This window comes from Natrix helvetica, assembly GCF_964273705.1.
Source record: "Natrix helvetica genome assembly, chromosome: 2".
Classification (NCBI taxonomy): Eukaryota; Metazoa; Chordata; class Lepidosauria; order Squamata; family Natricidae; genus Natrix; species Natrix helvetica.
Window position 1 is genome coordinate 207,993,505 of NC_138552.1, and position 24,914 is coordinate 208,018,418.

General features: G+C 39.7%; 2 protein-coding genes across 3 annotated transcripts; both read right to left on the reverse strand.

Moving 5' to 3' along the window:
- Window positions 1–1,323: 1,323 nt before the first annotated feature.
- FBXO5 (F-box protein 5) lies at window positions 1,324–13,974 on the reverse strand. Of its 2 annotated transcripts, none has more exons than XM_081944659.1 (5): window positions 13,855–13,974; window positions 5,655–6,325; window positions 4,815–4,905; window positions 3,470–3,649; window positions 1,324–2,252 (listed from the first exon to the last, which is right to left on the reverse strand). In XM_081944659.1, exons 2-5 carry the CDS (start codon window positions 6,290–6,292, stop codon window positions 2,001–2,003), a joined length of 1,161 nt encoding a protein of 386 aa, XP_081800785.1. In that variant the 5' UTR covers window positions 6,293–6,325; window positions 13,855–13,974; the 3' UTR covers window positions 1,324–2,000. The 2 variants fall into 2 exon arrangements, with proteins under 2 accessions (XP_081800785.1, XP_081800784.1); XM_081944658.1 differs by lacking the exon at window positions 13,855–13,974 and adding an exon at window positions 8,595–8,861 and having other exon boundaries at window positions 1,329–2,252.
- MTRF1L (mitochondrial translation release factor 1 like) lies at window positions 11,901–21,249 on the reverse strand. The gene is made up of 7 exons (XM_081944657.1): window positions 20,945–21,249; window positions 19,920–19,999; window positions 18,269–18,452; window positions 17,210–17,373; window positions 16,886–17,003; window positions 15,840–15,976; window positions 11,901–14,094 (listed from the first exon to the last, which is right to left on the reverse strand). Exons 1-7 carry the CDS (start codon window positions 21,237–21,239, stop codon window positions 13,879–13,881), a joined length of 1,194 nt encoding a protein of 397 aa, XP_081800783.1. The 5' UTR covers window positions 21,240–21,249; the 3' UTR covers window positions 11,901–13,878.
- Window positions 21,250–24,914: the final 3,665 nt, after the last annotated feature.

A 24,914-nucleotide genomic window follows, 5' to 3' on the forward strand; every position in this document is an offset into this window, starting at 1 on the left:
ATTGGCCAGGTGTGTTTGGACACACAAGGAATTTCTCTTTGGTGGATATGCTCTCAGTGTACATAAAAAGACAAGATACATTCATCATGAATCATAAGGTACAACACTTAATGATAGTCATAGGCCAGGGGTGTCCAAACTTGGGAACTTTAAGACTTGTGGACTTCAACTCCCAGAATTCCCCAGCCAGCATGGCTGGCTGGGGAATTCTGGGAGTTGAAGTCCACAAGTCTTAAAGTTCCCAAGTTTGGACACCCCTGTCATAGGCAGAGGTGGCATGCTGCTAGTTCGCCCCGGTTTGGGTGAACCGGTAGCGGCGGGAGGCTTCGTCCAACCCCTCAGGCGTCATCACGCTGGCTTGCTATAAAGACTACAGGTAGTCCTCGACTTACGACCATGACTGAACCCAAAATTTCCTTTGCTAAGCAAGGCAGTTGCTAAGTATTTTACGAACTTTTCCTCATAATTGTTAAATGAATCATGTGGTCATTAAGCGAATCTCTTTTCCTATTGACTTTGCTTGTCAGAAGCCAGCTGGGAAGGTTACAAATGGCGATCACATGACCCTGGGGCAGGGCAGCCTTCGTAAATAAATGCTAGTTGCCAAGAGCCTGAATTTTGACCATGTAACTGTGGGGCTCTACAAGGTTGCACGTGTGAAAACTGGTCATAAGCCACTTTTTTCCCAGCGCTGTTGCAATTTTCCCCACAAGAATCCTGTTTGGTTGAGTTAGGCTGAGAAATGTTTAAGAATCATCCCCTTGGCCAGTTTTTAATCTACATATTGGGTGGTAAAGGAGCCGCTCGTCAGTATGAACTACCATCCATATTATGTTTAAGCTTTGGGATAAGAAACAGAAGGAAGATGCCTTGGTTTTTGGTTGCTTTCTGTAGCTGTGAAATGTTTTGTGTTGTTCTGTGAAATCAAGACCAGATCTCGGGCCAGAGGAGAATAATGCATTGTCCTGCCCTAAATATGATGAGGAAAAGATCTTCTCCCTAACACGAGTGACAAGCTAAGGCATTGCCAAATTATAACTCACAACAGCCTCAAATGGTTGTCAATAGTAAAGTACGCTTTATTCCTTAATCTCTGGAGAATTGTAACAATAACATCTCTATCCTTTTATGAACATGATTCTCTATCAGGCAGATTCTATTTATTCCTTCCTATTCATATAGCATAGTTTAGTAATTAGAAAAGACCTAGGCACAACCTCATGAGCAAGTCTGTGCTCATGCTAAGCACCCAGCTTCCAAATGCATGGAGCCCTGTACACTGTAGGTGTGTCAATGGGCAGCCTAATGAGTATTGAATGGAAGTGATTAGTGGGCCAACATGGAGGTATCATTAATCTTTAAAAGCTGTAACATTCAAATTGCACAGATGTTTTTATTTAGAAAGATACTTTTTATTTTTCATACACACAAATATTTAAGTATTTACAACTATATACATTTCTAGGCATCTTTACCTAGTAATGAAGATGAAACGGGACAGGACAACACTAAGTTTCAGCAGCTATCAGGACAAGTATGGTTGTAAAAACTTCTACTATTTATATATTTAATGTTTTAATGAGATGAAATTCAGTTAATAAAAATTTGGCATTGCAAATACATTAAATATCATTTCCTTATTATAGATTGTACTGTAAAAACTCTGAAAGGCTTTTTATAAAGGCACAAAGTTAGAGTGCCATATAACAAGCAACTTTTAAAAACAAATGTTACTACCCCCAACTTAATAAAAATCCACTGTCAGTCTATTTGTTAAGTCAGGGTTGCCACGTTGTTTCCATGTAAACGTAGAAGTAATTTAAAAATTCTGAACATCCTTCTAAAAAGGAAAGAGGACTTCTGAGAAAAAATCTTTAAAATTCATTTTTTTTAAAAAAATCATTTCATTTTTTAAATTAGACAACCACAACTTTCACATTCACTCCTCTCTTGAACCTACAAGCAAAATACGAGACTAGCTAGAATTTCTATCAGGAAAATTATAGCCTCCGTAAATTCTGTTTGCTTTTTTTGCTGCAAGGAAGAGGTCCTAGTCTGAAAGACGTTTTTACTGGCTTTCCAATGATGCAATCCTTGGCACTATGGTAGCTGCACAAGCACTTTGTGCAAAAGTCAAAACCACAGCTTTCTCGGACACACGTTGCTCTTTGCAGATGGGAATCGTATTTTGCAGGAGAACCACAGCGATGGCAAACTTTCAAACTCTCAGTATTTTTCAAAGTCTTTGCAACCTAAAAAACAAAAACCATAATCCAGCATGTATTTTGAAGTTATTTAAAAAAAAAACAATCTCCTGGAATGACCATATGAAGCATGTTTAGAAAAGTCCAAGAGATGGGTTCACAATGCACTCTGTCCTTGTTTAGTGACCAATCTGTTTGTGATTTTCTCAATAGGTAAAATGACTCCTAACAAACATGTGATTGAGAGATTCTGTGAAGATCATTGGCTGTTGCCACTTCATCCAGATGAGGTTTTCTTGTACAATGCCTTGTGCCTGATCTATTTTTCCCCTATCACAAGATAGATTGCCTAAACAGGCTAGAGCTTCCTGAGTTGCTTTACTCCGTAACATAACTCTTTCTTAAAAAGCCCCTAACTTCAAGCTAACAAGCTCAGTTCTGTGAGCTTAAATTAGTTGATTAGAAGCCTCTAGCAAGCTGGCACTGCTCCTTCAAACTGACCAAAGCCCAATCAGTTTCACACTGGAAGCTTTTGTTGTTGGGCATATGAAATTTGGCTGTAAATACTGCAATGGTAAATACTCCATTGAGCCCTGGAAGTATAGTAGTTAAAATATAGTATTGCAGGCAAAACATCAATCCTGACAGAAGTCAAGATTGACTCAGCCTTCTATCCTTCCAAGATTGGTAAAATGAGGACCCAGATTGTTGGAAGCAATTTGCAAATAAAGCTTCTACGTTTTAAACCGCCCAGAGAATGCTGTAAAGCGCTATAGGGTGGTATATAAGTCTAAATGATATTGCTATTGGTTGGGAAATGATTTTTTTATTATTGTCTTGTTTGCAAATGGTCACTAACTATGGTAGTCCCTAAAATTGGATTATTGTATCAATAATTTACTGTTGTGAAATGTAATTATTTAATAAATGCATATGCTATTCAACTCCCAGGGACTCTGGGCAATTTACAAATTGTTTAAAACATTAAAATTAAGAATTGGTGCAACTTCTTTACCATGTTGCTAATTATTTGATTGACTCATTCAAACTAACTTTTTATTATTACATGTTAATCAGTGGATATCAAAGGTTCACAAACTTTGTCATAGTAAAACTCCCTGCTACGAGCTTGCTCAGAGGCATAGTCAAATTTTTCTCCTGCCTTTGAGTTTGCTTATGCTCCAAAAGATTCTGCAGCTAAGCCTGACAATCTTAACAACTGGTTTCAGTATATTAAATCAAGATTTGAAATATTTGTAGATTACCTCAGAAAATTGTGAATGCCGGCTGAAAGAAGAGGTCTGATTACTCTGAGCGTTTGCTTTCATTCGGGATGTTTTTTTAGAAAAGTTGATTTGTGCTACTTTCTGAATATAAGTTAATGGTTCACGATGGAGGGCATACTCCCTTGTATCACACTGTTTGGCAGCTACTGTGTTGCTATTCTGAGGAGAAAATACAATTTTAATAAACAATTAATATCATTAAACAATGGTTTGCTTCTGTCTGAACATACAATAATTCATTACTATACTTGAACATAACACATTTTCATCTCTCCATTTGCTGTACAGTAAATAGGCCTTTCAGAAATAACTGAGGAATTGAACACTTAACTAATTTTTTCTTTTACAATCCCCAACTTTATTCCCTCTGGAGAAAAGCCTTTCTCTGTTTGTTATAAAACTAACCTGTTATAGAATTTAGTGGTTTCTTATTTTAGCCCTTTTATTCAAAGCCAGTCACTCGACCTCTAACTAGTCATAGTTTGGGACCACTTGTTACATATTGTCTGCTCATTAAACCTTCAGAGAAAGGGATTGTGTAGACAGTAATGTTTGGATAAAGCAATTCTCCAGGAAGAGCTCCCTCATGTTCTTTTCGCAAGTTTATTTTCTTGCACATTATTTTTAAGTTTTTTAAAATATTTACAAACATTAAATTTTTGTGACATATTATTTGAACCATTTCTACTGTTTACAAACAGAAACTGCACGTTTAAACTCCTGCTGTATGGTTTACAGAGATTTTGTTTATAAAAAAATCAAGTCTCTGTGATAAAGATAGAGAAGCACTAGACCCGGGATGGCGAACCTATGGCACACGTGCCACAGGTGGCACGCGGAGCCATTTGTCAGGGCACACGAGGGTATGCATGTGTGCGCTGGCAATCTGAGTTCAGCCTTTTTAAAAGCCATTTTTCATCCTCCCCAGGCTCCAGAGGCCTTGACTTCTGGGTTGCATGTAGAGCCGATTTTAGCCCTTGTTCAGGAGACTTTCCTGATGGTCCCTGAAGGCTCAGGAGGACTAAAAACGGCCCTACGAGCAAACCGGAAGTGACTTCCGGTTTGCTTATAGGGTCGTTTTTTTGTCCTCCGGAAGGGCCAGGGGAGGCTGTTTTCGCCCTCCCCAGACTCCTATAAAGCCTCTGGAGGGCGAAAAAAACATGAAAAAAATGGGGGGGGGGGTGTCGCACCTGTCATGCATGCTGGCGTGTGTGTGTCGCTCATTGCATTATAGGTGCAGCACGCCCACACATGACCCCCCTGCGCTCCCCCCGCTTATGGCACGCGAGCCAAAAAAGGTTTGCCATCACTGCACTAGACTTACCAAACTGAGTTTTAGTGCTTTGTTATACCTCTGAAAAGCCCACTTGTCACCAAGAAGAATTTTCTTCCATGTAATGCTAACTTTAGCCATGCTGTTGTGGAAAGAAAACCCATAGTTAAAATCAGACAGCAGTCTAATTATTACTTAACAAAAACCATAGAAAATTTTAATACACATATAACAAATATAACCCTTTAAAAAAAAACACTGTCCTGTTTACTGTTTCAGTGGACTTGCCTCCTTAGATATAGAAAAGTATCAACTAGAGCAGGGCTGTCAAACTCCCACCCAAATGTGTCACACGATAGCCACGCCCATGCCAAAGGGAAAAAGTCCCAATGTCACATGACGCCATGAGTTTGACACTCCTGAACTAGAGCGATGTAGACATTGGACTACTATTCTTTTCTGAAAGTGTTTCCATTTCATTCAAATGTAGAAATGAAAAATGCTATAAAAAGTCATTGCTTAACCTTTAGGAATACATTTTCTTTTGCCCCAACAATAACTGTGAGTTAAACTAAAGCTCATCCTAGTATATGTGCAAAGGTCAGAATTCTTAGTACTTTTTTAGCCCTAATGATATAATTGGAAAAAATGCTTAGTTGGTTCACATGAGCAAACAGCTCATGCTGTAAGGTATATGGAAATCTTGCTCCATTTATGATATACATTTTTGAATATAGTTTCAGTCTTCTTGTGAAGTATTTCCACATAATGAAAGCTAGCATTTTTCTCAGGAAAACATATTGTGGGTTTTCAGAAAATCTTTAAATTTAATACAGTATAGCTTAGCCTATATTTATTTTGCAAAGGGAAAACACATCATTGTGAACTTACTTTATCAAATCTGTATAGTTAAGATGCATTAAGATGTTTGCTAACAGATGTCTGAATTTCCCATGAAATAATTCTCCAAGAATATCTAGCTTATCTAATCCCATTTTTTTGCCAATCAGATTCACAAATTCCATTTTCCTTGAAGTCAATTTATCTAAGAAAAGGGCCCATGACTTTGGATTCCGTTTGCTAGTTTTTTTCAAAGTTGAGCAGACAAGTTCTTCAAAATGGAGGACTGGTAGTAAATTCTTCCTTGGACTGAAACTATGATTTGGTATATTGTTGATATTCCCTGCTAATAGCACACTGTCATCATTATCACTGGGTCTGTGCTGAATACCCAATAAAGAGGAGTATCCGCTGTCGTTTTCATTGTCAATTTCATTGGCGCTCTCAATATGCCCCCATGATGCTTTTTGATTTTCTTTATTATGCATATTCTTTTCTCCACTTTTGAGGTTAAAACTGTTGGAATTTCCATGATGCAGGTCACCATAGAAGAGCTTTTCTTTGGTACAGCTTTTGTATTTTTCACTGTAACTCTCAGAGCAAGGCTCTTCTGGTGTTGCTTCTGTTCCAGTTAGTTTTAATGGTGAAGATCCACAGTATACATGGGTATAATTAAAATCACGTTTCATTTTCAGTGGTTAGGGTAGCTTTTCAAATGTTCCCTGAAATTAAGAAATATATATTAGTCCAAGTCATAATTTTAACCTAGAGGAAAGAGGTTTTTTAAAAAACAAAATCAACAAATTGTTGCCTTCATTTTGATAATTCTTGATTATTTTGTTGATAATTGTAAATAGCTCTAAAAGCACTGTGGAAATGTGGCATTCTATAGAAAGGGTTAATACAATTGGCAAGGTATTGACTTCAGACAAAACAAGAAAATAATACTGTTTTATTCCGCATGTAACTCAGTAAGATTTCCATACGACCATTTCAACAGAACTCAAATTAAAGATGGCAATAAATATGGTATATTTATCACAAATTTAATTAGAGGAACTTAAGACAAACAGTGTTGATATACAATAAGTAGTTAATAAATCTTAAGGATTGTGAATTTTTCTGGCCATTCTGTACCAGTGGTTTTCCTGCACTGGCAAGGTGTTAGCAAATCACATCTGCTTAAAGACTCTGAATTTGGTCAGCCATTTTTCAGACTCTGTAACAGTGGTTTTCCTGTATGGGCAAGATTGAATAGTCTTTGATCTACTTTTTTTAATCAGAACACATGGCACTAACTTTGTCTAACCTTTTTCAACAACCTTTATTGTGCTGGAAATTCTGCTTCAGTAAAGGTTAGTAGACAATTTTCTTTTACTCCAAAATACAAAGTAAGGACTTTTCTCAAGGAAGCTAGCAATGCAATTTAGATATCTTTTTCCATATAGCTGGATTTGGCAGACTCCAATTAGGCATGAATAACTCCCACTCACATAATTTTCTCTCCCTTCTGTTCCCAGGGTTGTGTAGATGTGGAGGTTACATAAGGGATGAATATAGTAAAGAAAAATGACCTTACTTACTCCAATCTGCTAATGGAAGCCATTCCAGAAGTATTTAATAGGTTCTACACATTTAGGATATCATTCAGTGAATTTGAAAAAGATCAATTGCAGGTATTATTAATGGATAGTACAATGCAGCCACCACCCAGGATATGCCATCTGGTTTTAACCTAGTTATACTGCCTTCAGATATGTGAGACATTGAAGTCTGTCAGTTTCAGAACCATTTCTGAAACTGACTGAATTGCACAACTGTTGCATGGCAAGAGCTATTTAAAGGCATGTGCTTTGAGTGAAAAAGGTACCATACATTATTAATCATCATGGATGAGAATACCCAGATTTCAAGGAGTTAAAAGAAAACTGGGGAGCCATAAAGGTACTTTTAAAGCTTTATTTTATTATTAAAGGATTTAATATATACACACAAAGGATTTAATATATACACACACACATATATATCTCCCTATCAGAGGCCACACACCAACCTTCTCTTTTTGCCTCATCTGGTGGGATTAGTCCATCTTATTTTTTTTTCTCCCCCTAAATTTTAAAGCTTCCAGCTTGACAGAAAGGATCCCTTTAAAGGCAGAGGACAAACGGGAAGGGCGGGAGTTCTGCCTCTGTTAAATTTTCTTTCTCGGAGCATTTTAAAAATGCAGCACTTTTTTTTAACGCTTCTTTTAGGAAAGTGCTCAATCAAGGCCGGGGGCAGCTGAGGGGCCGTAGAAGCCACGCCAACTGCCCTTGCCATCCAACGTGGCTTACTGGCGCGCTCCAGCAAAAAGCGAGGGAGCTCTCAAACCCGCCCCGAGCTCTTTGGAAATGGAGTCCGCCGGGCGCGCTAACTGCGAGGCGGCCTCCAAGAAAGAGTTGGGGGAGGGAGGGGGGAAGAGAGAAAGAGGTAAACGGCCTCCAAGCGATCCAAGACGTACCCCCTCCTATCGCAGAGGGGCATGCCTCCCCCCCCCCCGATGCGTTTTGGGGGAAAGCCAATGGGGGGGGGGCGATTGGGGTAGGGGAAATAATCGCCCCCACCCCACCCCCAGAATATTTTTACCCGTAGAGCACATCAAGGACATGCTGGGAAACGATGCAGGTTTTCCTGTAGGCATCCTCCTCCCCGCCCGGCCAAGACGCGGGAAGAAGCCGATGGGCTTGTTCCGCTGGCGGGACCTTCTGCCCGCGTCAGTTCTCAATCCATGGCAATTTGGGGTGGGGGGGGTGGGCTTTGCAGCATTGTAGTCCGTATTCCTTCTCCTCCCCCCTCCGACCCCAGAACTGAATACCCCTTATGGGTCAGCCCATTCATTCGAATCTCGTGGTCATGGGAATCGGAGCCTCGTTTTATCAGCCATCCGCTTAGGGCCGCATCATAAACAAGAGTCTCCCGCAAAATAAGTTTCCAACTAACAAGCCCCGGTACCTGAAGTGGCTGGTTTTCTAGCGGGCAAAAGCGCTGCTTCCTTTCGCGCTTTCTTCTTCTTCAAAGTCAGTCACTACGTATTGATTGACCAGCCTCCGTCTGCTCTGGGTTGAATCACTTTTTTTCCGGGCACTTTTAAAAGGTTTAAATCTGGTATCCAAAACCCGAAGAGCCAATTAGGAGGAGCTCCAGCCAGCCGGCAGCCAATCAAGGAGAAGCCAGTGGCGGCGGCCAATGCCGGTTCGCGAGGTACGCCTTGCCGTTGAAAGGGACTCTTCCCTCCCCCCTCCCATTTTGCCCGCCAGCCTTCAGCTCCAGCCAAGAGATTTAAAAGACTGAAGCGCGCGGGCGGGGAAAAGGTGGGGGGGGGGAAGGAAAGAGGCCGGCTAGCTCGCGCTCCTTGCCCTCTCTTGCGGGCTTGAGGGGAGGGGGGTGATTTAAGGGTTAGCCACAGAGCGCGGGAGATGCTGCGGCGCCTGCCCAGGAGTGCGACAAGGCTCGCGCGCTCTCTCTTGTTCGGGGACGTTCTATTGGGCGTCCATCCCCCGCGCGGGGACAGGATGTGGCTACAGGGCGCGAATGAGAACAAAAAAAAAGGAGACCCTGTGGCTGGGTTATAACGCGCCGATGATCCCACCTCGCTCCTTTTAAGTGCAGGTTTACTGGCCGTTTATTCGGCCCGCCGCGATTCTTAGCACGTTTTCTAAAGTAACTCGGGTGGAAGTTGGTGAGATGGAGCTGCCGTCTATTCTGAATGGCATCTGATTTGCATTGCAGTATTCCCTGTAATATCCGAGGACCCCCGTCCTATATATCTTACCCTAAACTTGAAAGAAAATTAATAGTATTTTTTTTTCCATTTCGGGACATAAATAGGCAAGCTATGGCAATCCAAAGCATTGGACCGATGGAAAGTTCCCCTGTGTTCTCTTACTGTTTGAGTCTTGCATGTTATTTGGAGAACCATGCTTTCCCATTAAATTAAGTAGGCTCTATATGTGACTTTGGAATGATGCACTTATTTCCCACAATTATTTATAGCCTTCAAAGTAAAGGCATTGATCAGAAATGGAAAGACTAGTTTGCTCTTCCACATGTAACAGGCACACAAGTAAAAAGCTACATTAGATAGGATTTGGGCTACTGCTACTGTATTTTCTTCCCTTTGTTTTTACATCATATATTTTAAAATCCAAGGCTATTTATTTAAAAGCCCATAGGGCAGTGATGGTGAACCTTTTCGGCACCAAATGCCCAAACCTGAATGTGTGTGCATGTGCGCACGCCGGAATGCTGGAAACCCAAAGACCAGCTGGCTGGCGCATGCCTGCCTGTTTTTTTGCCGTTTTCAGGCTGTTTTGGGGGGCATTTTCAGGCCGCTTTTTGGACCATTTCAGGCTGGTTTTGGAGCGGGTTTTTGGGGTCAAAAATGGCTTGAAAAATGGTCCAAAACCTGCCTGAAATTGCCTGGTTTTTGGGTGTTTTTCATGCCGTTTCCAGCGCTCTGGCGACAGCAAGGACCAGCTGGCAACGGCACGTGCCCCCACAGAGAGGGCTCTGCATGCCATCACGGCCATAGGGAGTATATCGGTTAATCTATGAAGAAATCCTATCACATTTAGTAAAGTTAAACAGATACCCCAAACTATAAACACACATCAATTTTTCATTAAAATCTCTTTGGAGATGACCTGGCAATATTATCATTAAGAAATGTCAACACTAAAATCAGATGAATTTAAAGGCGTATATTTCAGATGTCAACATAGCATACAATTTCTCAATAAAACAAATATAAAATGAAGAGGTTGAAATGGAACGAAAAAGGGCTTCTAACCAAACTTATTTTCATCAAAGTGAATATTCTCCAGAAGGTGTACATAACTACCTCATACAATGAAGTATTATTTTATGTTTTTTTTAAATCTAAATGATACATTTATTCCATTTGATCCCATTCTTTTATTTATAAAGATACACTACTATTAAAAGTAGCATACAGAAAGAATGACCTAAGGATAGGTGCTCTGAAGAAATACAAATGCCTTCATTCTTTAAGAATTCTTTAATTCTTTCATGATGTGAAACCATCAACTGACAGAATACAACAGTTCATTTAGTGACTGTTCAAAGTTATCACTGAAGAGTGATTTATGACTATTTTTCAGTTACAACCTTTGTAGCATCCCCATGATCATGTGATCAAAATTCATATGCTTGGCAACTGATTCATATTTATGACGTTGCAGTGTCCCAAGGTCATATGATCCCCTTTTGCAACCTGAGAAGTTAAGTGGTGTGGCCAAATTCACTTAACCAGGTTACTAATATCAACTACAGGGATTCACTAAACAACTTAAGCAAGAAAGGTTGTAAAATGGAGCAAAGGTCTCAATAGAAATGTTGGGGTCAATTGTCATAATTGCGCTATGTAAAGGGTCGGAAATTTTGGTAGTTTTACTTGCCACAGTAAATCCTTAATTAAAGGAAATAATTTCAATCAGGCTGACTGAATACAGCTTTAAAACATCAAGAGATGTTAGCTTTATTTGGAAAATCCCAAACACCTTGCAAATTTGAAAACAATACAATAAAGAAAAATACTCATTTTAGCATTTACATAGAAATTACCTTACATTTTCTCATACTGAAATATGGTATTCTGTACTAAATTTGTAAGCTGGAACTAAAAGGGTAGTTCTATTCCGTCCAGGATGAGTTTTGGAGACAGCGAACTGGGACATCTATTTATGTCCTTGTATGTGGATATAGATATCAGATTCCCCCCCCCCCCCTTGGGAACCCATTCTCATCAAATATCAGGAACTAAACCTGAGCTTTTATTTCCACATCATTTACTTTCAGTTACATATTTTTAGACTTTAGAATAAAATCATGCATTCCCTATTTATCTTATGTAAGAAGTTTGGGGACCTTTTCAGTCCTGGGGTGCAGCTACTTTTCATATGCTATTTCAAATTTTGAACTGAGAGCTAATGCATATGTAAAGGGATACAATCCCTTTTATTTCTAGTAGGGTACAGTTAAATGTCCAATGGGAGACAGTTGCTGGGAAGAGTTTGATCTTTTACAAGTAGGCTGTTTTCATCATTTACAACTACACTGCCCTGCTTATTTTTTGTGAAAAACCAGGAGACAAAATAAGACAATAAATAGAAGCATGGGTGAGAACCTGAATCTGCCTCTAAATGAAGGCTGCGTAGTCAAGGGATTTTTTTCCGTTTTAGTATTTAGTATACTAGTATTCAGTACGGTATTAGTATTCAGAAAAATCAGATTCTTAAAGACAATTCTCAATGTAATTTATTTCAAGTAAAAGTTGATTAAAAATATAAATAAATTCCTTATCATTTACACACAGACTCCTCTTTTCTTAACATAGACAATTGCTTTGACTTGCCTTTTACAAGTATATATGATTATGTAAATGGAAAAGGAAAGCTGAGAGCAAGCTCCATTACTAGCACTGATGATGTTAGCTAGTTTGGGTAATGAAATGTCTGTAAGAAAACAATTAAGCTCAGAAAGCACCTCAGAAAGTTTCCCCTGGAAAACTAATTTGGGAATTCTTTTTTTCCTGAAAAATTTGGAAAAAGCATTGCTGCTGCTGCTGCTGAAAAGATTTTTAAAAAATCCTAGATTCTCCCATCTTTGATGCAACGCTGACAAAAATCTATTGTATGTAAGATAAGGAACCCCACCTATAATTATTAGCAAAGAGTAAATCCTTAATTAAGAGAAATAATTTCAATCAGGCTGACTCAGTGCAGTTTTAGAACATCAAGAGATGCTAGCTTTTTTGGGGAAATCCCAAACACTTTTGCAAAACTGAAAAATATAATAAAGAAAAATATTCATCTTAGTATTTACAGAGAAATTACATTACATTGCATTTTCTTATATTGAGAAGTGTTGGTTTATTTATTTATCCTATTTAAGAGACTTCAAATGTAACAGATTCAATTTGAACGTTGACATCTCTAAAAAATAATATTTGAACTGTGCCTGATATATCCAAGGTGGTCTGGATAATTCATTTATATTCACCAATTTCCAATACTGTCATTTATGTACTCATGCAACATTACAAGACACAATTATGTCAAGATCTGATTAAGATCTGCTAATTTCCATCAAGCACAGGAGGGTATGCTGTGTTTGAAAATGTTAATTTGGCAGACAAGGTCTGAGTTAGTTTTTTGTACAATTTTGATACTATATTTAATTTACTATTTGGAAGCTTACTAGTATTTCTTACTGCTACTTGCCTAGAGCCAATGGACTGCCTAGAAATAAAACAAATACATAAACACTTCAACTGCACAGTTGACTGTGAGCAAGTACTTAAAAATGGGCATATTCTCAGTTTTCCAATTTCTCACCATTGTCTATTCAAGTATGGAAGTTATAATAACCCAGTTTTTAGAATTTAGCAGTTTGGTTGTGTTACTGATTTGGGTTATTGTTTCTTGGCTATCTGAATTTTTAATTTTTATAATGTTTGCTCTTGTTTTTGTTCTATTTTAATTCTGTTCACCAGAATTAGTCACCAGAGTTTCTCTTTGTGATGGGCAGCTATATAAATTAAATAAATACATGTATTTTTCACAAAAACAGTAGGCCTCCATGCCACCCAGAGTCACTGGGAATTAGGCAGCATATAAATTTAATATACACATAAAAATTCTTCAAAAACAAATTAGAAAACAGGCCAGCTTAGCCATTTAGTCTCAGCATGCTTTTAGCCTTCCCCACTTGACTTCCTTGTGTTGCACTAGGGTACAAGTATGCTTCTGGGTGCAATTCAAGATGCTAGTTACCACCTAATCTATAAAACCCTACATGGCATGAGGCCTAGTTATTTGAAAGACTGCTTATTTCTTGTGGTTTCTGTCCAATCAGTAAGAGCCAACAGAATGGGCATGCTCCAGGTCCCTTTGACTGTCATTTTTCAGGTCTGGGAAGCATAGCTTCTCTGTTGTGGCACATGTTCTGTGGAATAAGGTCCCCTTAAACTATGGAGAGCTCATATCATGATTCAGGAAGGCGTTAAATACCTGGTTATTCTCCCAGGCCATGGGGCAGGGTGCATTCAACCCCCTTGTTACAGTAATCAATCTTTGTTGTTTGGGTGTTAAGCAGTACTAAAAAATTGATATACAGTATGTCTGGGATTGTAAATCAATTCTGTGCAAGCAAACAGATATGCAATGAACTAGTTTGGAAAGCACTGTCCTACCTATGGCCTGTGATTTGATGAAGGTCAATTTGGTCGGCTTGCATCGTTTTCCGAAATAACTTCCATCAACACCTCATATTCACTGTATTTTCTTAGTGACTCTATCATTTCATCTAGCAGTTCTTCTCCCAGCATGAATCTATCGATGTGATGTACTGACTTGCCTATCCTATGGTCAGTAACGCGATCCTGGGAAAAATTGTAAGTTCTGATTTTTTCTGATCTTCCTTTGGTCCCAATCTAAACAGGGGGGGAAAAATAATCAGTAAAGTTTTTACACGTCTTAATAGTTGAGTATTTAGGAAATGTCCCAATCCAGCAAAATGTGTGCGTGTGTAGAGCTTCCAGTCTAAACTGCTCAAGAAAGGGGACAAGAAATTTGGAGAAATTTGTTACATTTACTCATAGAAGGCAATTCTTGTAAGCATGACAGCCGTGCATACCATCTCTTTTACATATCTCCATCTAAACATGCTTTTTCTCAGTCAGGGAGAAATTTTGAATAAAGTGGATAGGAGAAGAGAAAGAAGTAGAGAAATAGAGATAGAATACAGGTAGTCTTCGACTTACAACAGTTCATTTAGTGACTGTTCAAAGTTATCACTGAAAAGAGTGATTTATGACCATTTTTCAGTTACAACCTTTGTAGCATCCCCGTGATCATGTGATCAAAATTCATATGCTTGGCAACTGATTCATATTTATGACGTTGCTGTGTCCCAAGGCCATGTGATCCCCTTTTGCGACCTGACAAGTGGTGCGGCCAAATTCACTTAACCAGGTTACTAACATCAACTACAGGGATTTACTAAACAACTTAAGCAAGAAAGGTTGTAAAATGGAGCAAAGGTCTCACTTAACATGTATATCAATGAAAAAAGTAAAGCATCAATATATATACAGTCCTTTATAAAGTCAACATAAGCAAAAACTATTCTGAAGAGCTTCCAGTCTAAACTGCTCAAGAAAGGGGACAAGAAATTTGGAGAAGGGTTAGTGAACCTTTGTTACATTTACTCATAGAAGGCAATTCTTGTAAGCATGACAGCCGTGCATAACACCTCTTTTACATATCTCCATCTAAACATGCCTTTTCTCAGTCATGGAGAAATTTTGAATAAAGCGGCTAGGAGAAGAGAAAGAAGTAGAGAAATAGAGACAAAACAGTTGAAACAATTAACCTGTCCCAAGTTCCCTCAAAATGTCTTGGGCCACAATTTTCATGATTGCCCAGCTTGTTGGCTGGAAATTTTGAAAGACCAATACATGAAGGGTCCCAATTTGGCAGAACGCTGTTTTACACATCTATATCTTCTTTCCTTCTACCAATGCTCAGTAACATTTCAGGGTTCACACTGCATCACTTTGTTTCAACCACATGTATCCAAGTTGTAATCCATGTCTTTTCAACATGAGCTGGTTTAGTCCAACACCACAAGGTATTATGGCTTATTAACAAAGCTGTATGCTGGTGTCTGCTATTTTGATCACCCTCACTGATGTTCTCTGACCAGGTACAGCAAATAAATCATGGATGGTATTGTCAATTATTTTTATTTCTTTATGATGTTAGGAAAAAGTGCTTTTCTCACCAGTTCTGGTTTTTCTTTGCAACTGAGGCTCGAGTGAAACAGCGTGCATTATTGCACTGCTGATTTGCCTTCAGAAAATCTGGTAGTGTCAGGTGCAAGGAACCAGAATGAAACCATGGGCTGATCTGAGATGTTTCTTTATTGCAACTTGCTTATTTACAAGAATCTCACTAGACTAACTGCACTCTTTGAGAACAACCAGGTAATCACATCAAGGATATTTTGGGGTGGGTGGGGTGGGTGGGTGGGAGTCAAGTTTCCATTGCTTTCTCTTCTGCAAAGACTCCAAGCTAGCCTGTCTTTTAACTCCATCTCCCACCTCAGCTGCAAATTCAGCCATAGTTATTACAGAAGAACATCCTTAGATCTGAAGAACAACGCAGCACATTTTACCTGAATCTTTCTGGCAGTATGAATCTTTGCCGTTTGTTCTTCAAGTTTGATGCTATATAGTTTAGCATGAAGCAGCTCCATAGCTTTTTCTTTATTTTTAATTTGAGATCTTGCTTGTTGACATTCAGATACTATACCTACAACAGAGGAAATGTAGAAGTTAGGCCAAAAAAAAAAATCAGATGTATGTAAAGCACAAACATGTATTTTGTATGCTAAGAAGACTACTTTGCATTTTTAGTTAAATTATACAATTGCTATATTTTTAAACTTAAGAATAAGATGCCAGGATTTGGAAACAAATATGCTATTGAAGCTGTAGCAGCATCAGAACAGACCTTGATTAGAATGACAAATTTTGTTATATTTTTTATATATATGTGCTATATATTCTATCAGAAGCCAATGATATTTTCTATGACTTTTTTTGTAACAGGTTTGTATGCAGTGAAATGTATAATCTACTATACATTGTTAGTTCTAAGAAAATGAATGTAGTATAGGTACAAGTAAAAAAATAAAAAGTTTAAAAGAGATTGTTGAGGGAAAGCCACAAATAAAATTCTGTCTGCACACACACACACAGAGAGAGAATATACACACACATTTCTGCATAAAGATGTACTGGACTGCATTGTTGTACCATCTCATTTTACATAATATATGTATAGTATATATGCAAATTAGCATTTTCTAATTTATACATTACACCATCCTTTCCAAAGCAAGAGTATTTTTCATATATTTTTTTTTCTCCAGTGTTCCCCAATCTTAACTGGAGCACTGAAAAAACCAGACTCTGGGTCATGTCCTTCCACATCTTCAGAATGAGAGTTCAATAGAACTTATCTTGGCTGGTTAGCTTCCTTATGCTCCAGTGCTGAAATGTTCTATATCCAATAACAACCTCAGTCCAAATTGTAGACAACACTGATAGCTACGGTTTTCTATAAAGCATGTTATCTTGTTACTGAGCAGCATCATATAAAAGATGATGGCGTATTTTTTAAAAATTCACTCATTTGAAAATCATGTACCAATAATACCTGAGGGAATATGGACTATCCGTACGGCACTATCAGTAGTATTCACATGCTGGCCACCAGCTCCACTGGCTCTTTTAGTTTCAATACATAAGTCTTTAGGATTAATTGTCAGAGTTATCTGGAACAGGGAAGAAACACTTTACTTATTCTCTAACAACAGAGTATTTGAACTCCAAATTCAACAAACTTGATCAATTATTTATGCTATAAGATTTGGTGAATTTATTAATGCTTCTAAACAGTCTTCAATAGGTAGGGGGGGGGAAGTGTAACAGAATGGAATCCTCTTGTCTGAATGCAGAAGGTATTATAGTAACCACATACCTCACTTGGCTGTGGTAGAATTGCTACGGTCATTGTGCTGGTATGTATGCGGCCTTGCTTCTCCGTCTTTGGCACGCGCTGAACACGATGCACTCCTCCTTCAAACTTCAATTGTCCGTATGCTTCAAGGCCCTTTATACTGGCAGATGCATGTCTTAAGCCACCTTAATTTTGTAAAAACAGTAAAAGCAATCACAAAATGTAAGCCTCCAGAAAAAAAAAAAAGGTTATTCAAAAGTTCAGAAACACAAAAAAAGAGTGCCTGCCTGTCTATCTACCTACCTATTGTGTGTGTTCATGAATGTCGGTTGCTGAGCTATGATCCACCTAGTTGAAGTTTATTGGAGGTCTACATCTGAGGAGAAACTTCCTGACAGTTAGAACAATTAATCAGTGGAACAGCTTGCCTCCAGAAGTTGTGAATGCCCCAACACTGGAAGTCTTTAAGAAGATGTTGGATAGCCATTTGTCTGGAACAGTATAGGGTTTCCTGCCTAGGCAGGGGGTTGGACTAGAAGACCTCCAAGGTCCCTTCCAACTCTACTATTGTATTGTATTGTATTGTATCTTACAGGGGTGGGCAGGGCCTGCAGATGTAGGCATTCATGAAGAATAGTTGTTCTTTCATGTAGGTTTATGTGTCCCATTTGCATGTCTCCCATTTGCCTGATTTCTGACATGTACAATGCCCTTACATGGTTCTAGTATTTTGTTTATTTCTCTTATTGTATTTTTATTTATTGTGCTGTGTTTATGTTCTTATATTGTGAGCTACCTGGAGAAAGGCAACGTCAAAATAAAATAAAGGCAACGTCAAAGTAAAATAAAAATATATGCCACTACATGAGATACCTCTAGCATTCTTAACACACTTTAAGCTCTCTAAAACAACTGTACTGAAATAATATGCTTCTCAACAAGTATCCCTGAAAAGATACTGAAGATGAGAATCTTCACTCTCTGTTACATACTATAGAGTTTGGGAAATTCCTTTGTTATCTCAAGACAACTTGCTGATAGTACTGGAAATACATGGCAGAATTTCAAAAGGTTACTTGCCTATAACACTGGAAGTGTATGTCAGAGTATCAAAAGTCCAATTTTTATATGCTGCATACTGTTGATACATATCAAACATCTCAGCAGTGAACAACATTGCTTCCAGCCCTCCAACTCCAGCAGTCACTTCTATGACAAGATCATTTTTGTCAGTTTCCTCTGAAGGAATCAAAAGTGATACTATCTGAAATACATAAAAACCCTTTTTTATTTAAGTAACATTTCCCTCAGCAAGGAATGCTCCCTGGAACGGGCTGAAATAAAAAAATGTACCAGTACATATATTTTAAACATTATGTAATGTATTACACTTGTGCAATATTTTCCCCTAAATCTAAAGGATACACCTAGTGTACAGTTGGTTAGTGTTAGGTGATGAATTGGTTTAGATGAGTTAAGTATACATAAGATTCAACATCAAATCGCTTCGAACTCACTGAAACTACCCTGACAATGAAGCATCTTCAAGAAACCAACTAAACTCAGAAAGCATAAATAACTGAACAGTTCACTCCTAGACCATACATACTCTCTTCTATTCATAATAAAAATTCTTCCACAGATTAATGGGATTCCTCCCTGAAATTAAATACTTACCATGTTTCCCTGAAATTACGACATGTCCTGATAATAAGACCATGCCATATTTTTCCTGTGGGCAAAAATATACGCCCTCCCCCAATAATAAGCCCCCTGGACAACCCCCCCTCCAGCCGGGCAGAGCGCCACTCACCAACCCAGTAATATCCCAAAGGCGCTAAGCCGCGTGGCATTCTGCCCGGCTGGAGAGGTTGCGTGAGCACTTGTTCTGCCTCCAGCTCGCGTTCCTCCCTGCCTCACCATGCCCAACTCTCCCTGCAGGGCTGGGCTAGGGCGCCACTGCTGCCACCGCCATGCTCCGAGCATAACCAGCTTCCAAACTCCGGAGATCCGCTGCCGAGTCTTCCGGCAGCGGCTGCTCTGGGACTACGCTCTATGGTTGTGGGCTGAGCCGGAAGACTCAGCAGCAGATCTCTGGAGTTTGGAAGCCAGTTATGCTTGGAGCACGGAGGCAGCAGTGGCAGCGGGGCCACGGTGGTGGGGCCACCCTGACCCAGCCCTGTAGGGAGAATTGGGCATGGTGAGGCAGGGAGGCACGCGAGCTGGAGGCAGAACAAGTGCTCGCACAACCTCTCTTTCCAGCCGGGCAGAGCGCCATGCGGCTTAGCGCCTTTGGGATATTACTGGGTTGGTGAGTGGCCCTCTGCCCAGCTGCAAAGGTGGTTTGCGGGGTGGCTGCTCGTGAGCGTGGTTGCTTCATGGTTGTGTTGCGCTGCTGCGACAGCGCAACACAGCCATTCGCCCATGAGGCTGTGCCCAGCTCTTTGGGAGCCCGCTCGCAAGAGAGCAGCTGCCCGGCAACCCCAAAACAATAAACCCTCCCCCCATAACGCCCAAGCCATATTTTGTAGGTAAAAAGAAAATAAGACTCTGTCGTATTTTTGGGGAAACACAGTAAAAGAACTGAAATTCAGCAGTACATGGAAAAAAATAAACATGAAATGAAGTGGGGCAGCAGAGGAAGACTGACAAATAATAGCATTTGACAGTCCCTTATCAAAATAGAAGTTAGTCTTGAATTTTAAATATCATGCTTCAATAAGTGATTTACCTGATGTCTCAATTCTTCTATCTCTTCCTCACAGGAAATAACTTCCTTTTCTGCAAGCTTCCGCAAATCTTCGTTTTCATCTAGAATAGGTTAGCACACTATTGTCATAATACTATTAATATTTTTTTTTCTCTGGCTCACAATCCCTTTCCTCTCTCTTGGCTATTTGGTATTTTTAACTCTTCTCCAATCCAGATATCAACAAGTATATGGAAGATATACAGTTAGTTCTTCACTTACAACTGTTCATTTAGTGACAATTCAAAATTACCACAGCATTAAAAAAAATGAACGTTTTTCATTTTTTTTAACTTTTTGCAACATCCCCATGATCATGTGACCAAAATTTGGAGCCTGGGCAACTGCATGTATTTATGACAGTTGAAGGACAAAGGTCACGTGACAATTTTTTGCGGCCTTCTGACAAACAAAGTCAACGGGGAAGCCAAATTCAAAACCACATTATTAACTTAACAACTGCAGTGATTTGCTTAACAAAACTGGCAAAAAAGGTCATAAAAAGGTTACATGCTTCATCCATAGCTGTGTAGTTTTGATGATGATGATGATTATTGGTAAGCTGACTGCTTTGGAACACTGCAGGCGAATCCTTACTTTATACACACACTTTTGGGAGCGCCAGTGTATTTTATCAGGCACACAGAATAGAACACAGAGAGATAAACTCTCCTTGGGGAGCTGAAGAATAGCAAGATCTTCCCTTTAACCACTTTAGACCATTACGACAGGGGTCTCCAATCATGGCAACTTTAAGCCTGGAGGACTTCAACTCACAGGATTCTAGCAGTTGAAGTCCTCCAGGCTTAAAGTTGCTAAGGCTGGAGACCCCTGCATTAGGAAACTTCAACTTCAGAATGGGGCTGCGCAAATACGGTAGTAGTGTGGTGCAGCAGGGCTGCCAGCAGTTCAGATCTGTGCAGGACCCCCGCCAGGCGGGCTGGGTGCTGCCACCCAGTGCGTACCGTCGTCCTCTTCCACTCCAGGTATCAGGTGGGGCTTCTCACCTTCTCGCGCTAAGCGCTCCGTCTCGCGCAGCTCCTCTTCCTTGTCTCCCAAGAGGCGAATCTGCGCCGCCAACGCCGAACGGAAACCGGCGGGCTGCTCTCCGGGCCGGGAATGCTGGTCCAGGTAGCGCCGAAGCTCCGGTCTGGCGAACAAGTCGCGCAAATCCGGCTGGCTGCTGAGCCAACGTCGCGGCAGGGTTTGCCTTCCGCATCGGGAACGGGCGCCAGGCACAGAGGGAAAATAAACGGCGAACTTCCGCCAGGCCGGTCGACTCCGTCCGAAGCACCACCACATGCCGAGGTCAACTGGGTGCCAAGATTCCGCTTCCCGTACGTGTCGCTTAGCGCAATGGCTGCCGGAAGTCCCCGCTCTATCCTCCGCTCTCTATGATGGATACCAGTAAAATGCGAAACAAATGAGGACGAGAGTTCAGGTTGTAATTCGTGTTTCTAAGCAGGACACCGTCATACCACAAAGGAGGGAGCATTTGTCCCTTAGAATAGAGTACGGCTGGAATGGACCTTGGAGGTCTTCTAGTCCAGCCCATGTATGTATGTATGTATGTATGTATGTATGTATGTATGTATGTATGCAATATATTGCCAAAAGTATTCGCTCACAACTGCTTCTGATTATGTGGATGGGTGAGCGAATACTTTTGGCAATATAGTGTATATGTATGTATGTATGTATGTGTGTGTGTATGTGTGTGTATGTATGCATGCATGCATGCATACATCCAGGCAGAAAACCATATTTTTATTTTTAATGTTGCCATTGGTTTTCTGCCTGGATGGTCTTCTGTAATGAACCGAAGGACAGAAAGGGGGAGTAGTGCGCTCCCTCCAATATTTGGGCATACCAGGGGTTGTAACACAAATACATACTTATTTCCCTGGCTCAGCTGATAAGGAGGACAGCCTTTGGCTTAGTGGCTAATACATCTGCCTAATATGTAATACAGCCCAGATTCTAATCCCAGTAAGGGTATGGCTAGCTGATGAGAGCTAAATAGCTTGAAATAGATTTATATTAGTCTCCCTTTACTTATTTATCAGCACAAATACAACACAAACATATGTATGTATGTATGTATGTATGTATGTATGTATGTATGTATGTATGTATGTATGTATCTGTGAGGCCGAAGACACCAGCCTGAGGATGACGAGTGGGATCTCGTCAAAACGTCACCAAGATACTCTCAATCTTACACGGGAAAAGACCCAAATACACCAAAACCTGCATACCTGTACCCGTGAAAATCTACGAAACATACACACACCCACACATACATATATAATACAAAGAATATATCTATATCTATATCTATGTATGTATGTATGTATGTATGTATGTATGTATGTATTTGTGTTACAACCCCTGGTATGCCCAAATATGGGAGGAAGCTCACTACTCCCTCTTTCTGTCCTTCGGCTCATTAGAGAAAACCATCCAGGCAGAAAACCATATTTTTATTTTTAATGTTGCCTTTTTATATTTGTGTTGCATTTGTGCTGATAAATAAATAAAGGGAGACTAGTATAGATCCATTTCAAGCTATTTAGCTCTCATCAGCTAGCCATACCCTATACAGCCCAGGTTCGAATCCCAGTAAGGGTATGGCTAGCTGATGAGAGCTAAATAGCTTGAAATGGATCTATACTAGTCTCCCTTTATTTATTTATCAGCACAAATACAGCACACACACACACATGCGTATGTATGTATGTATGTATGTATGTGTATGTGTACATATATATATATATATATATACATACATACATACATACATACATACATACATATTATGACTATAACCATGTTGTTTGTATCTTTAAATTTTATATTGTTTTATTTGTTTACTAATATGATTTGCTAGCTTATTAGTAACCTATGACTATCACTAAGTGTTGTATCTTATGATTCTTGAATAAAATATTCTATTTTATTTTTCTTCATGTATACTGAGAGCATATGCACCAAATTCCTTTATTCTGTTCTATCCTATCTATTCTTATTCCCATTCCATTCTATTCTCTTAGACAAGTGATTGTCCAATCTCTTCTAAAAACCTCCAGTGATGGAGTCCCCACAATTTCCGGAGGCAAGCTGTTCCACTGGTTAATTGTCCTCACTGTTAGGAAGTTTCTCCTCAATTCCAGGTTGCTTCTCCCTTTGATTAATTTACAACCATTGTTGTACTGCCCTCTGGTGCTTTGGACTTGGATTTGACTCCCCTCTTCTTTGTGCAGCCCCTCAAATACTGAAATACTGCTATCGTGTCACCCCTAATTCTTCTTTCCTTTAGACTATCCAGACCCCAAATCTTCTTAAGGTGATCCCCTCCCCCCCCCCCCAAATGTGAACATGAAGTATAATGCTTGAGTGTCATCACCATCTCTCTCTGTTATTCTAATTCATTTAAGAATCCAGGAAAAAAAAAGAAATAAAGCTAGGGCCAGGCTAATTGGTCCTTGCTGACACTCGTAATCCCAGCTCAAAGAACTGCGACAAATGCCGAAAATTGCTGAATAGCGATAGCAACAGCACTTAGACTTATATACCACTTCATAGTGCTTTTACAGCCTTCTAAGTGGTTTACAGTGTCAGCATATTGCCCCCAACAATCTGGGTCCTTATTTTACCGACCTCAGAAGTATGGAAGCCTGAGTCAACCTTGATCTGCTGAACTGAGCTAGCAGTAAGCGGAAGTAGCCTGCAGTACTGAGCCACCTCGGCTCTACCAAGGGTAGTCCCAAAGCTAGACAAGTCTACGATTAGCTCGGCAATGATTGGAAATGTGCTGGCTTTAAAGAAGCTTAGATGGGACGGAAGAGACTGGAGCGGGATGTATGTCGAAGCTATGTGGCTTGGCGTCTATTGGACTACCGCTTGATTTAGACTTTTCCACAACTGCACCTAGGCATCCCTGTTTGCTGGTCTTTCAGAAAGTCAGAAAAACTCACAAAGACCAAACTATTTCAGATAACTCTCCCTGATGGGACTGCTGCTGCCAAGTCTACTTTTATAGATCTTATCTGGGCTTATATGGCATGGTTTTTGTTTTAATATTGTTGCAGTTGTGTTAATCTTATCGTGGATGTTTCAACTCGTGTTGGTGCCAGCATAAGCCAGGAAAACTCTGCATTGAAGGCAAAGGCATAGAAATATGTTTAATTAGTACATTATGATCATCATTTCCATCCATAACAAATAATAGGGGAAGAGGGAAGAATTGGAAAACAGCTGGGTACATTGAACTGGCTAATTAAATTACTCAGGGACCTCAAGAGATGAAAGTCACATGGAGTTATCTTTAAATGTCTCCCAAGTACAACCACAGAGAAATGTTACAGCTGTCCTTTAAAAAAAAAAACCTTTTCTAAACCAAACAAACAGTGACAAAATTAGAGGAATAAATTTAAAGGGAATATGTCCTATCTGTCAGAAGGCATTAATACTGAAGGGAAGGAAAACTTCATGTGCTCTTACATTTTTAATCCTCGTTGGAGATGTATTTATTTGAGTTTTATAGCCGCCCATCTCAGCAAATGAATCTGGACAGCTCACAATTCAAAATCATATATTACAATTAAAATCTTAAAAACATCTTAAAACAATAAAAACAGTAAAAAAAAAACATGAAAACAATAAAAACATTAAAATGTCTAATTCGAGTACATACAAATAAGATATTTGGCCTGTTAATATTATAGCCAGGACGCCATGTATCACCCTAGACTCGGGAACATAGCCAGTCCTTTAAAGCTTTACAGAAGGCTAACAGGGTTGGGACTATTATAATTTCCGAAAGAAGGATGTTCTACAGAGCAGGGGCTGCTGTAGAAAATGTTTGTCTTCTAGTCCCCCCTCAGCTGACATTCTGTGGCTGACAGGATCTACAGCATGCTCATCCTGTTTGATCTACCTGGAGGGTAGAAACTCTGGAAAAAAGGAAAACCCTGA